This window comes from Ranitomeya imitator, chromosome 10 (assembly GCF_032444005.1).
Source record: "Ranitomeya imitator isolate aRanImi1 chromosome 10, aRanImi1.pri, whole genome shotgun sequence".
NCBI lineage: Eukaryota > Metazoa > Chordata > Amphibia > Anura > Dendrobatidae > Ranitomeya > Ranitomeya imitator.
This window is the reverse complement of record NC_091291.1, coordinates 14,348,426-14,363,659: the sequence shown is the minus strand read 5'-3', so window position 1 is coordinate 14,363,659 and position 15,234 is coordinate 14,348,426. Positions and strand designations below refer to the sequence as shown.

The 15,234-nt window shown below is 40.5% G+C and overlaps 1 protein-coding gene across 2 annotated transcripts in view; it reads left to right on the top strand.

Moving 5' to 3' along the window:
* LOC138651412 (carcinoembryonic antigen-related cell adhesion molecule 1-like) overlaps window positions 1-9,102 on the top strand; it is a 50,068-nt gene extending 40,966 nt beyond the window's left edge. Inside the window, exons 9-12 of one of the 2 annotated variants that reach the window (XR_011315483.1) lie at window positions 374-399; window positions 4,241-4,288; window positions 6,301-6,344; window positions 8,411-9,061. Coding sequence is in view for 1 of the 2 variants with exons in the window: in XM_069741595.1 (XP_069597696.1) it covers window positions 374-399; window positions 4,241-4,288; window positions 6,301-6,344; window positions 8,411-8,527 (235 nt within the window). In the remaining variant the exon portion in view is untranslated. Of the gene's footprint in view, window positions 1-373; window positions 400-4,240; window positions 4,289-6,300; window positions 6,345-8,410 lie in introns of both variants that reach the window. The other variant, XM_069741595.1, reaches the window with a different exon arrangement.
* Window positions 9,103-15,234: the final 6,132 nt, after the last annotated feature.

The following is a 15,234-nucleotide window of genomic DNA, read 5'->3' as shown; positions in this document are numbered from 1 at the left end:
TTTATTTTCAACAAAGTTTGCTTGAAAAAGGAAGTAAAGGATTAATAAATAAAACAGCTCTGCTACATCTGAGTGAGTATATTAAACCCTGCGTATAATATAGAAGTTGGCTATTAGTTTGCAGGTTATAAGCGCTGTTTTTAATAAAGGGTACCTGACATATCAGAAAAGGCTCAGTGGACTTCATGTTATCTATGTATGCAAACTAATATAAACATACCGCTGCTCACCATCATACACCGCACTATGTAACCCTATATGCACAGCAGGAATTCCCACTGAAAGCTTTGCATGTTAAATTGAGCAGACTCGTGTAAACCCACGTTGCCTCGTGCCGTGCTCCTCCACTAATGGACGTTTCTATTCTCTCTAGATTAAATGACCTTGATGCCCCGACAGGTAATGTATATTATTGCTTCATACGTGTGATTATCATGTGCTCTTTATAAAGCTAGTGTGATGTAGAGATGTCCCCAAGGAGAAGCTATGAAAACCGTGGAAACCGTCAGCAAGCCGATGTTGATCAATCTGTGCTCTCGGCATGCTGAACCTTCACATCATATCAGTTACTTATCGCAGTATTATCATAGTGAGATAAAAAAAAGAAGCCCCCAACTATGTAACCATGAGAAAAGCTAAGAATAAATTGTGTTTGTACTACATGGAAACCATCAGCAAGCTGATGCGGATAGATCTGTTTTTCTAATTAGGTGTTTATATATGACTTTGCAGTTTTTGGATTACTGATGTGGCCATCTGATAAATAGGTTGGAGGTCTAATTGTGCTATATGACACCTCAATATCTGTTGTATCCCAAGACCCACACTCACCCCAGAAACATTTCTGAGCACCCCCTATTGGGCATGTTTTTACAAAACCCTGTCCCTTTTGTGATTCCGGTCACCACACCCATGAGCACAGTGACCAATCCCAGAAACATATATGAACACTCCCCTTTTGGGTGTATTTTTTTAAAAAAACCCTGTCCCTCTTTTTGATACGGGTCCCCATACCCACCCCGGAAACATTTGTGAACACCCCCTTTTGGGTGTGTCTTTCCAATACCTTGTCCCTTTTGTGGTTCTGGTCACCAAACCCACCCCAGATACATTTGTGAACACCCCCTCACCCCCATTTGAGTGTTTTAACAATACCCTGTCCCTTTTTTGATATGGGTCACCACACCCACCCCAGAAACGTTTATGAACACCCCTTATCCCCTTTTTGAGTGTTTTTACAAACCCTGTCCCTTTTTTGATATGGGTCACCACATTTGCTCCAGAAACATGTGTGAACACCCCTTTTTGAGTGTTTTTACAAAACCTTGTCCCTTTTTTTTATTCTGGCCAGCACACCCACCCCAGAAACATTTGTGAACACCCCCTTTTGGTGTTTTTACTAAACCCTGTCCCTTTTTTGATTCTGGTCCGTACACCCACCCCAGAAACATTTGTGAACACCCCCTTTTGGTGTTTTTACTAAACCCTGTCCCTTTTTTGATTCTGGTCCGTACACCCACCCCAGAAACATTTGTGAACACCCCCTTTTGGTGTTTTTAATAAACCCTGTCCCTTTTTTGATTCTGGTCCGTACACCCACCCCAGAAACATTTGTGAACACCCCCTTTTGGTGTTTTTACAAAACCCTGTCCCTTTTTTTATTCTGGTCAGCACACCCACCCCAGAAACATTTGTGAACACCCCCTTTTGGTGTTTTTACAAAACCCTGTCCCTTTTTTGATTCTGGTCCATACACCCACCCCAGAAACATTTTTGAACACCCCCTTTTGGTGTTTTTACAAAACCCTGTCCCTTTTTTGATTCTGGTCCATACACCCACCCCAGAAACATTTGTGAACACCCCCTTTTGGTGTTTTTACAAAACCCTGTCCCTTTTTTGATTCTGGTCCATACACCCACCCCAGAAACATTTGTGAACACCCCCTTTTGGTGTTTTTACAAAACCCTGTCCCTTTTTTGATTCTGGTCCATACACTCATCCCAGAAACATTTTTGAACACCCCTTTTGGTGTTTTTACAAAACCCTGTCCCTTTTTTGATTCTGGTCCATACACCCACCCCAGAAACATTTTTGAACACCCCCTTTTGGTGTTTCTACAAAACCCTGTCCCTTTTTTGATTCTGGTCCATACACCCACCCCAGAAACATTTGTGAACACCGCCTTTCTGAGTGTTTTTACAAAGCCCTGTCCCTTTTTTGATTCTGGTCAGCACACCCACCCCAGAAACATTTGTGAACACCCCCTTTTGGTGTTTTTACAAAACCTTGTCCCTTTTTTTATTCTGGTCCATACACCCACCCCAGAAACATTTGTGAACATCCCCTTTTGGTGTTTTTACAAAACCCTGTCCCTTTTTTGATTCTGGTCCATACACCCACCCCAGAAACATTTTTGAACACCCCCTTTTGGTGTTTTTACAAAACCCTGTCCCTTTTTTGATTCTGGTCCATACACCCACCCCAGAAACATTTGTGAACACCCCCTTTTGGTGTTTTTACAAAACCCTGTCCCTTTTTTGATTCTGGTCCATACACCCACCCCAGAAACATTTTTGAACACCCCCTTTTGGTGTTTTTACAAAACCCTGTCCCTTTTTTGATTCTGGTCCATACACTCATCCCAGAAACATTTTTGAACACCCCTTTTGGTGTTTTTACAAAACCCTGTCCCTTTTTTGATTCTGGTCCATACACCCACCCCAGAAACATTTGTGAACACCGCCTTTTGGTGTTTCTACAAAACCCTGTCCCTTTTTTGATTCTGGTCCATACACCCACCCCAGAAACATTTTTGAACACCCCCTTTTGGTGTTTCTACAAAACCCTGTCCCTTTTTTGATTCTGGTCCATACACCCACCCCAGAAACATTTGTGAACACCGCCTTTCTGAGTGTTTTTACAAAGCCCTGTCCCTTTTTTGATATGGGTCACCACATTCACTCCAGAAACATTTGTGAACACCCACTTTTGAGTGTTTTTACAAAACCTTGTCCCTTTTTTGATTCTGGTCAGCACATCCACTCCAAAAACATTTGTAAACATCCCATTTTGGTGTTTTTACAAAACCCTGTCCCTTTTTTTATTCTGGTCCATACACCCACCCCAAAAACATTTGTGAACACCCCCTTTTGGTGTTTTTACAAAACCCTGTCCCTTTTTTGATTCTGGTCCATACACCCACCCCAGAAACATTTGTGAACACCGCCTTTTTGAGTGTTTTTACAAACCCTGTCCCTTTTTTGATATGGGTCAACACATTCACTCCAGAAACATTTTTGAACACCCACTTTTGAGTGTTTTTTTTTTCAAAACCCTGTCCCTTTTTTGATTCTGGTCAGCACACCCACCCCAGAAACATTTGTGAACACCCCTTTTTTGGGTGTGTCTTCACAATACCCTGTCCCTTTTGTGATTCTGGTCAGGGGGCTGTCCCAGATAAATCGGGATCAATGAACATTTTGTATTTTGTATATGGCCCGGACGGCATCCTGGTTCTGCTTTTTAAATGCTGACTGTCCTGACCTCGGATCCGTGCCACCAACAAGTTTCTGTTTTGCTATTGTTCCTTCCCTACTATTGGAGATACTCCAGGAATGGGACAAAGTCTAAACCTCCATAAGGGATCATTTGAGCGTGAATATAACAAAATCCCTTATTCTGCACTTGCCAAAATCCTGTGGAGGCATAGTGGTCCCATGTCGCTGACCAAAAGGGCTAAAACCACCTTTTTTGCAAAATCGAATTAGTCTGCTGACTTAGTTTGCATGTATTCAGGGTGTATACTACCAAGGTCGATCATCCATGATAACATGTTCCCTGCATGTTGGTGGTTTCCAGGTGATACTTTTGCCATTGTTTAGTTATTTTTTGACTATTGACAATAGTAAAATTGCTGATGGTGCCTCTACGTAGTCATCACCAGGACTTCTTTATTTTATCTGCTGGGTCTCTAGAGTAATGTGGAGACATATTGGTGTCATGTACTGCCTGGGGCATCTGTGAATATGCAACAATTGAAAAATGTTCAGGACCGTAGAATAAAAACAAAAAAAAAGTCATTGTTGTATATAATTATAACTGCACTTCTATATACCTCATAACATTATGTAGTGAACCGTGGCATGACAACTTTTTTGGTCAGCCTGCATTCATTTGATACTCGGCAGGAGTAAATGTGTTCTACACTGTTTGGTCTCATACAAGATTTTTATTCTACAGGGACTGTAGTATATGCAGAAATCAAAGCGAATAACAAACCAAACGGAGGTAAGGTTAATGACGGGGGAGGGGCACTAATTATGTTGCTGTTTCCGATGCTCCTCATAAAGTTTTTTCTGCTAATATAGTGGTACTATTATATTATTATATAGTGGTATTATTATTATTATCATTATGGTACTATATTATCTATCACATCTCCAGACTCCACCTCCAAACTTATCTCCTCTATGTGCTTTCCTCTCTGCCCTCCATAAGACTTTAGATACTTTCCCCCATCTCCACTGTAGATCTGTGTACATCTCCTCCCCCTCAATCCTGCTATCTCTAATACTGAGTGGAAGGATAAGGAAGCAGAGTTTTGACGGATTTTTGTTATCATTTTTGCAAAGCACTCAGCTAGATAATGACTTATAGACACTCCTCAGCAGCAAAGTGCTGGAAATTCTTTTAACGAAAGTTGTTTAAGAAAGTGAGCCCCAAAAACTAAGCGGATGTTCACCCTTACTAGGTCCAGCTTCATCTCCATCAGTATGTTGGCTGTAGCGGTGATGTCAACAGTGCATGCACCAGAAGGGAGATGGCGCTGGACAAAGTAGGGGTGAGAATCTGCTGAGTTTGTTAGTTTAGGAACTTTACAAAGTTTGGGGCCAACATTCTTAAACAACTTTGGGTTGCTAAACTCTACTTATGGACAAGCCGTGAAGCTGGGTGGTCAAGAGGTCCGGGGTCAGATACCAAAATGGTTCATCGTAAATAAAGGGATAAGGCAAAGGCATAGTCAGGTAACAGTCCGAGGTCAGAATCACGGGAATGTAGCAGATCAAGACAAAAGGGCAAGGCAAACAAGGAGTCAAGGCAAGATCCAAGGTCAGGCAACAAAGATCAAATACAGGAACATAGAGAACAGAGCAAGCGCACACCACAAGGCAGAGAGCCAGCTAAATAGCCGGGTAATTGCTAGAATTGCAGACACATGTACAAACTTGTGGCCCGGATTGGATGGTTGAACTGTCACTCAACATGCTGACAGCTCATCACGCCCCTGTTCTAGATGTGATGACCGAACTGTCACTCACTGTTTGCAGACACCAGCTGTAGCCGCCGGAATCGTGACAGTCTTTATTAATATTTTTCTGGCAAAATTCTAATCCCCGAACACCGTCCGGAAGCCGGCGCTGGACTCATAAAGGTTAATTACCTGCTAAGTTTGCTATTTTGAGTATTTTGCAAAGTTTTGGGTCCAACTTTCATAAAAGTGGACAACCCCTTTAATTTTGCACTTAGGACCCGAATGAACAATACAAAAAAAGAATATGTGCAAATCTGCATTTAAAGATACAGTAAATGTGGAATATATAGAGAGGAATAAAAAATAGCTTCCTCCGGAGTCTCCTATTTTTTTTATCTTCTATGTGTCCCGGGTTATCCTGGGTAATCAGTCATTTAGCTTCCCTTTTTTTCGACAAACCTCTCCCTGGCTGTTAGGCCCCGGACTTTAACAGGAGCCCTCCCTCACTCCACCCCCAGGTCAACTAAACTCCTACCTGTATACGGGTGGTCTTATAATAGAAAAACAAGAGGAACCTTTGGGGATCTTAGTACCTATCTTCAGAGCAAAGGGGCGAGAGGTTTCTCTAATTTGTCTCTGGATTGGTTCAAAACCAAGCAAGTCCATGAATGATGAACACCTATCCTGACATATCTAGAGGCGGACAAATAATTTCTTCCTGATGCCGAGTATGAGTAATGGTGGTGTAAATGTGTCCGCCCATGGACTTTGTGCCTCTCCTGTACCTGGTTCAAATCAGTAATGTTGATCGTTTCCTGGATAAGAACATGATTGATTTTTATTCTAAGCCTATCTACATGTGGACAAACCTAACACGTTTTATATAAATATACATATGCATATATTATATCGTAAAAATATTTTATCATACCATTATTCCAGATCGTTATCGTTTTTAGACTGACATTGCGTAGTTATTTAATCATATTTTGTTCGCTTTTATATTTTTAATAAGCAAATAAAACATAATTATTTTTGTTTTATCCAGTTATGGCGGAGACCGCAATAACAAACCTCCCTCAAGAAGAACAGGTAACTATATTCCTCGCATCATTTTACTAATTTTTGAAATTTAGTCAAAGGAAAAGTAGATTTGCTCATAACAGCCAATGTCTGGTTGCATCGGTAACATTTTCCACTGTCAAAGAAATATATTCCCTTTCTTCCAAGTTGTCCAGTTGGACCTCAAGCTTTATTTTTTAGATTGTCGGGCAGTGCCAAAGGGCTTGGATTCCTATTTTATGACCCAAAGTGAAAGAGCTTGAGAGTCATGTGTTCTTTATTTTTTATAAGAGGTGAGGGTAGGAAAAATGCTCATAGCTGTTTTAAGAGCCAAAGTGGTAGAAGTATTCATGAGCAAAAGCTATAGAGTGCCCTTTTTTCAGTAGGAAGTTTAGTAAACAAGGTGGTCCACTTTGATTACTTCTTCTCTGTTAAAAGTTTTGTTCAAGGTGGTCCACTGAAATCCCAACAAATGGGCGTCCACTAAAATCCCAGAGATTGGTTGTCCACTAAAATCCCAGAGATTGGGTGTCCACTAAAATCCCAGAGATTTGGTGTTCACTAAAATCCCAGAGATTGGGTGTCCACTAAAATCCCAGAGATTTGGTGTTCACTAAAATCCCAGAGATTGGATGTCCACTAAAATCCCAGAGATTTGGTGTCCCCTGTAAACCCAGAGATTGGGTGTCCACTAAAATCCCAGAGATTTGGTGTCCCCTGTAAACCCAGATATTGGGTGTCCACTAAAATCCCAGAGATTGGGTGTCCACTAAAATCCCAGAGATTGGATGTCCACTAAAATCTCAGAGATTGGGTGTCCACTAAAATCCCAGAGATTGGGTGTCCACTAAAATCCCAGAGATTGGGTGTCCACTAAAATCCCAGAGATTGGTTGTCCACTAAAATCCCAGAGATTGGGTGTCCACTAAAATCCCAGAGATTGGGTGTCCACTAAAATCCCAGAGATTGGGTGTCCATTAAAATCCCAGAGATTTGGTGTCCCCTGTAAACCCAGAGATTGGGTGTCCACTAAAATCCCAGAGATTGGTTGTCCACTAAAATCTCAGAGATTGGGTGTCCACTAAAATCCCAGAGATTGATTGTCCACTAAAATCCCAGAGATTGGGTGTCCACTAAAATCCCAGAGATTGGGTGTCCACTAAAATCCCATAGATTTGGTTTCCCCTGAAAACCCAGAGATTGGGTGTCCACTAAAATCCCAGAGATTAGGTGTCCACTAAAATCCCAGAGATTGGGTGTCCACTAAAACCCCAGAGATTTGGTGTCCCCTGAAAACCCAGAGATTGGGTGTCCACTAAAATCCCAGAGATTGGGTGTCCACTAAAATCCCAGAGATTGGGTGTCCACTGAATTGCCATAGATCAAGTGTAATCCCAGAGATCAGTAATCCACTGAAATCCCGAGGATTCAGAGTTGCCAAAAATCCCAGATATCAGGTGTAATAAGCAGAGGCAAATGGAGCCCCTTTTTTTCAGTAGCAAGATAATTTAATGAGGTTGTCCTTGGCTCGCTCTTTTCTGTTTGAAGATTCCTTCAAGGTGGAATCTCAGATATCGGTTGTCCACTGAAATCCCAGAGATTTGGGATCCACTGAAATCTCAGAAATCGAGCGTAATTTCAGAAATCAGGTGGCAAATGAAATTTCAAAGATTGGGAGTTATCTGAAAACCCAACCTAGAGATTGGGGTGTCCACTGCCATCCCAGAGATTGGAGATCCACTGAAATTCTACAGATCGGATTTGTACTAAAATTCCACAGATCTGGAGTTACAGTATATGATATCTCAGAGATTGGGTGTAATGAGAAGAAACTATAGGATCCCATTTTTCATTAACCTAGATGCCCTCTTTGGTTAGTTCTTTTACTGCTAGGAAAGTCCTTTACGATGGTCCACTGAAATCCCAGAGATCAGATGTAATCTGGGGAAATCAGGGGAAATGTACTATTACACATGAGATCTATGATTAAATTGTCCTTCAGATTGAGAAGCTCTCTAAATGTAGGACCTTCCTCTACGAACTCTGTTTTCTCTGCTACTTTTCTTTACGTTCTTTTCTTCTTTACGTTATTTCAGGACGAAGTGAAATATGCATCACTCCAACTCCCCAACAATCCCTCTGTCAAAGCCGCAGCGCCAGAAAACAAGGCAGAAACGATATACAGCGATGTGAAGCCTTCAACCAAAAGATAATTAATCATGGAGATTAGAGAATTGATATGGACATATTTGCCGTGTGGCAATGACTCGATTCGAGTCTCTAAGTTGACCTGACGTTGACGCGCACAAGATGAAAGCTCCAAATTACGACTGGATTTGATCCAGTATGTATTTCACTATTAGATCATTTCAATGTCAAGATGAATGCCTTTTATTTTAGGGCAAAATACTTAAGAATCACCTCAATTTGCTTTTTTTTTTTTTAGCAGCCCATATACCTTGATTAGTTCTTAAGTTGTCGAATCATAGTGGTCTGCAACTCAAGTGGTTGGGAAACCACAATTTCCGAAATGCTGGGAGCTGAAAAGTCACAAGTCAGAACTGGAAGCAATCTCGTAGTATAAATTGAAATTAGGAGGCGATCAGCTGCTGGCAGCCCCTTCATCTCAAGGTTTATAGAGCAGGACTCAATAATATTGCTTGTCCATGACTTGGATGATATTGTGGTCCTCCAGCGTTGAGAGCTGGGCTCTCGGTTTTAGCTAGAAAAGAACATGAAAGGGTTGTAAAAAAAAATAAATCAAAAATGTTAAAAAAAATATTTTGCCAAAATCCTTATTTTAATCCCATTCACGTCAAAGATCAGTTTAAAGAATGTTTTCCTATATACGTGCTCAAAATCTGCATACGTATCCGTCAACATATTATGTTTTGTTATAATGTTTAACAGATGCAAATTGCCTCTTCACAGAGGAAGACCCCAGGGTCTCCAGTGCCTCTGAATGGAGGAAACAATCCCGTAAATGACACTAGAAGCCTGGGTCTGTGATGAGGATATTTACATATTTTATTTCCCAGGGATCTAGCTGGGAGAAAATGTACCCCTTAGACCGCACTATATTCGAGGGAACCACATTTTTGGGGCAGATTTTTTTTTCACTATTAGCTCAAACTACCCCCCGAAAAATATTATTATTGTGCCGTTTGACCACAGCGGACTCATAGTTATGCTCCCCCAGATATTTCCCGACTTCCACCCACCGTCACCTTGTTCTTTGAACCGGGCTGTACATTCATCACGTAGCAGGTGTTTACTGCCTCAGCAATAAAGGAAGTAAGCTTTCACCATGTATCTAGTAGAACTCCACCGGAAGGCCATTTATCGCTTTAGCTTTTACTCCAGGAAGGATTCTTCTTGCTGAAACAGCCAGCCAGTGATAAAAAAGTCATATTCCAAGATTGCAGTATTTCTCTCCCTACACATTAAAGAGGACCTGTCACCTGCCATAAATATGTAATTTTTGAACTTGGTGTAAATGCCGCTTGTTATCCTGAATCCGCCATTGTTTTCCTTTTGTTCCTGCTCCTCTCCGTTCCTGAGATATGGCCTCCTCTTCCCTGTAAATAAACCCAGTCTTTTTAGCCAAGTGGGTATGGTCCTCAAGTCTCCTCAATGAGAGTTTTCTTGAGGACCAGGTCCACGGTCATTCATGTACGGGGAAGAGGAGTCCATATTTCAGGAGCAGGAAGAGAAACAACCCAAGATTCAGGTAAAAAAATCCATACTTACGGCAAGTGATCGGTCCTCTTTTATTCTGATTTCTATAGGACTCTCTTGATTTTCTCCTATTTTCTTCGGGATCACCCAACAGATAGTCCTCTCTGCCCTCTCATAGATGGGATAAATCTTGTCATTTCATGTCCAATATCTGATACTCTCCTATTAGTTACGTTCTCCTGACTTATATCTCTATATTGGTCAATATGTCCGGGGAGATCACCTTGATGGTAACTAGAAATCCTCCAGAATCACCCCAACATCTTCCATGTAGGTTTATACACACCACGACCAACCTGTGGTCCTGCCTTCCAACATCCCATGATGGCAGGTTGTTTCCCCTGGCGTCTCCCCTACTTTTTTTTATTACAATTCGAAAGCATAACACTCCATACCATGCACACAGGCTTGGTTTTTCATCTGAATGTAGACCCGTACAATTCGTCTTCTTTGATGTCCTCACCTCTAACACCATTTTCCAGCTTCTCTTTCTCCGGTCTGAAGGTTCCCCTTGAGCCTTGGCTCTTATTTTTCTAGTTTATTTTGTATTAATATGTTAATATATGTTGTTTTTTATACTCGAATGGAAACAAAGTAATAGCACTTTTTGCTCTCCGAGCACTAATTTTAGGTAAAAGCTAGAAAGAAAGATGGCTAAAAGTGATAGAATTGATACATATGCCCTTATAGTATTCAGCTGTGGTGGCCATCATGATGATCCTTCTGCATTTTGGATCTGGGAAAAAAACTATTTAATTCCCTAGTGTTTCTTCTCCTCAACTTATGGACATGCTTTACAAAGGGGGAAGTTAGGGGACGTGTCAGAGTGTGGAAGGGGATGTGGGCACCAACGAGCCACTTTGCTTTGCCCATGGTGCTTAGGTACCAACTTAATGCAGCTCTCACCTGACTGTGAATGACCTGTAATACCAGACACAGTCTGTCGATAAGAATAGCTATGGTTTCTGGAAAAAAAAGGGATTGATGATGGTCATTGAGCTAGGATTAAATCCTAAAATAAAGTGACCCACTGTTGTCTGCTTCTATTTCTTTGAAGGGTTTCCCATTAAATCTGCATTTCTGACCCATGGTTCCAATTGTAACATCGATTACCACCGATTGGAGACTTGATGCCTTTTGTGCTAAATGTTGAATGGTCATGAGATATGGTGTCCTAGCTCATAGACGTTTACATGTAACATGCCTTAAAGGGAATCTGTCGGCAGGGTTTCACACCCCAAACTATGTATCTGTTTCAAAGACAAGTCCATCAATACCTTTACGTGGCTAGCTTGTTCCTTTATTATCGAGAGTAATCAACCTTTTAATTGATATGCAAATGAGGCTGAAGAACTATTTGTAGATCTGAAGCCTCTGTCACACCAGCTCTATTCCCTGGCCAGCATTGTTTCTTCATGCTTGACTGATGGCTCCTTCTTTGCCTGAAGTCACACGTCAAAGAGGTTTGCAGTTACTGAGTTATGGTGGCACAAGGTAAGGATAGATATGGAAGTAACGATGAGTATATAGTATACACTCGTCTCTGTGCAGGGCTGTGGCTGGGAACACTTCCCATTCTCGGAGCTTGTTAGGACAAGTCAAGAGCTGGACTTCTTTACTCAATAGACAGTGCACCCATGGGGACCAGCTCTTCCCAGCATAGAGGTTGTTAGTCATTACAGGAAAAGGCAGCTTTGGGAACAAATAGAGCTGGAGTGACTAAAGCTTCAGATCTACCATAGCTCTTCAGCTTCATTTCCATATTAATTCAAACTCTTGATTTCTCAGTAACAGAGGAGCAGACTAGCCATATAAAGGTATCGCTGGACTTGTCGTTGAAAGAGCTACATGCGGATATAAGTGGTTTGGAGGGCAAAATTCTGTTGACAGATTCCCTTTAAAGCGAACCTTCACACTTAATGTGTCTGAAAATGCTAAACAACGGGAAAAAAAACGGGTTTAGAATGGGAAAAACCCAAAGTAGTGCTTCTTGTTTATTGCTAAGATTGTAGATTTAGATTATGTATAGATCAATTAAATTGTAGATTTGGATATTGTATAGAACATTAAAAATTAACTCTAGTTTTTTGACCAAAATGCACTATTAACAAGTGTCCTTTAAAATGTGCCAAAATTCAAGCCTACCATCTTAATATGCCAAACTACTATATGCTTACCCAATTCTCCTACTTTGGAAATTCCACTTGTCGAATCTCTAATTCTAGGATTGTATTATAATGTTCGAGTTTGGAAAAGTTCAAAGAAAATTATATTTTCCAATAAATATTCAACTACAGAATACCGAATATAATTAGTCAAAGTTTGTAGGGTTCTTCTCCCAACAGGGTGCCTAGAAGTTTTTAACCGATCAGTCCAAAGTAGCTTTGTTTTCTGGAAATTAAAACTTAAGCATCCATCATAACAGCCATAAACCCCCTCCCTAAAACTGCTTCTCAGTTACCAATACGATAATGATGAAATCTATTTTTACCTATGGTCCCATTTTCACGCTGACTCCCCTTTCCGTAGCAATCAATTTCATTGACAAGAAAATAGTATCAGTCCTCACTCCTCCAAACGACTCTTTGCAAATTGTATTCTCCTATGAATCAGAGATAAGAAAGGAGGTCAAAAATAATTCCAAACGTGTTTCGACTGTCTTAATATCCGAGCATGGGAATGAGTTATTTATTGAGCTGGACAATGGGCGCGAGTAAGTATTGACTCAGGGAGGGTCCCACAAAATGCCAACCATCGTAGTATAACATTACTATGTCAGGGTATACAGATGGAGCAGAGAGTTACGGAAAGGGTGTCTTATCTGGAATGACAAATTCTGCTCTGCTGTACCCATCTTGTGTTCTTTGTGCACACATACTAGGCTTGCTTCACAAGAATTGGAAATTGGGTCTATCATAAGCTTTCTTTCTCCCGTTCCTCCTCTGCACTTTTTCTTCCCGCCAGCAATGTCACAGATTTTTCATGTGATATATTTATTATTAGACGATGTATATCTAGGGTGGATTTGGATTACCGGGGACGATGAAATGTAATTACAGATGGGTAATATATGTGCTGTACTATAATTCGTCAAATTAATATTTTTGATATTAAGAGATGTATATAATTTTTAAATTGTTCAATAAAATGTTGTTATCTTGGCCCTTTATCTCTGATTGTTTTTCTTTCTTTTTTTGTTTTGTTTTATGACTTTTATTCATTCATTAAAAGACAAAAAAAAAGATTTAAAAATCCTGTTGAACCTAGATTAATTTTAGTTTGTCTTTAGAAGAAACAATTTGGTTCAAATCATTGATTTTTATGGTTTTACTGGAGCTGGAGGTCACTGTTGGCTGAGGCTGCCAATTTTCGTGACCTGGCCAACCCTCTAATGTATATGAAGGTGTTCCGTCAGCAGAAGTTGGGGGACATTGCCCAATCTTTGGTTCCTAATGGAGTCCAACCTCAACCATTTGTGGTGAAGATAAACCAAGCATCTGCATGAGTTTGGGGGCCATTTGCTTAATTGGCCCATTTAGTTGAGTCATTTTTGGCCCACTAATGAGCACCTATGTCGAATACTGAACACAACGATCGTTAGTGCTCACTCTGTCTCCATATGGGTGATGATCTGCCGGTTACAATGATTTTTATGCCAGCAAAAAAATGGTTTGGTCAGTTGCGGAAATCGAGAAACAGCGTTGTTAGCTAATTATTGGCTCACCTAAATGGACCTTTAGGCACACAATTTTTTCCTGATATCAGATTATATCACTGTGCCTGGTATAATAGATGACACATGATAGAATGAAAATCACCAAAACCAACTGTGTATAGACACCGAGCCAATAAGCAATTTAAAGACATTACTTTATTTTATAAAATATAACCTCACTCGACATTTTACCAAATGCAAATATTCTTCTTGGTCTCCATGTGATGCATGTAAAACATTAGGCAAACTAAAAGCAAAACAACAAAGTCATTCACTAACCTTCACATAAGTATGAGGAAATCTAGATAGCGTATGACTGTTTATGTAACATAAACCCGAGAAGTAAAAGCAGGTGGAATAATGAAACGCACTGGTTATTGAGCAGAAGTATGTGCTCCAGAGCTGCTCTTCATTCCCTAAATCCGGACCGGACATAAATACAAAAGAGGCATCTTCTCTCTTTCATGTATATGTCAGTCACATACTCTTCTGGAGATCCATGGATTACTCAACATTGGTGAACATTTCTAAAATGAGTCAGGAATGTTGTCCACATGACACCCCGCAAGAACCACAGGTGCTACCAAAAGAAATTCCTAAAGTAAGTCACGAATGGTGTCCACATGATGGCCCACAAGAACCACAGGTGCCACCCAAAGAAATTCCTAAAGTAAGTCACGAATGGTGTCCACATGATGGCCCACAAGAACCACAGGTGCCACCCAAAGAAATTCCTAAAGTAAGTCACGAATGGTGTCCACATGATGGCCCACAAGAACCACAGGTGCCACCCAAAGAAATTCCTAAACTATGCAACAAATACATAATTATTCTATTTTTATTTTTGTTTTGTTCTTGTTTTTTTGAACAAACCAAACAGATTTTTGCCTAATGGTAGACACAACAAAGTACACTCATCCCATATTGTAATGAAACTCTGCGGAATATGTAACAGATAATAGAGCGATGTTTTGGTTTTCTTCACCTGCTTACCGTGATCCGAGTAGTTGCAGTTGCCTGTATTTGTTTTTGCTTTAGTTAATTGTTCTTTTATACTTTTTTATATACTGTGATGGGTCATAAACCATCTGCCTGGAGACTTCCTGCTGGTTCTGTTATCCAAGCGCCGATGCCTGGCAATAGACCTGGCTGGAACTAGCATTTCTTGTTTTGTAACTTAGCTAAAATAACAGAGACGTTTTCGTTTTGCCTTTATTTGCTTTTTTACAAGCTGCTGCAATTTTTATGAGAGCTGAAGCTGGGATTTAAGCAAAAAACAATTTTTGCCCATTTTCTAAAATAATGGAAATGAGTGTGATTTTTGGTGCCACAACTTATTTTACCTTAGGTCAGGAGTAAATGGAAATGCATGAAACTTTGTCATATGTATTATTACAGGCATATTGCCTCTTCTTCGACTTTCAACAGCCCTTATTTTCACAAACTATACCTACAGGCGGAGGCAGA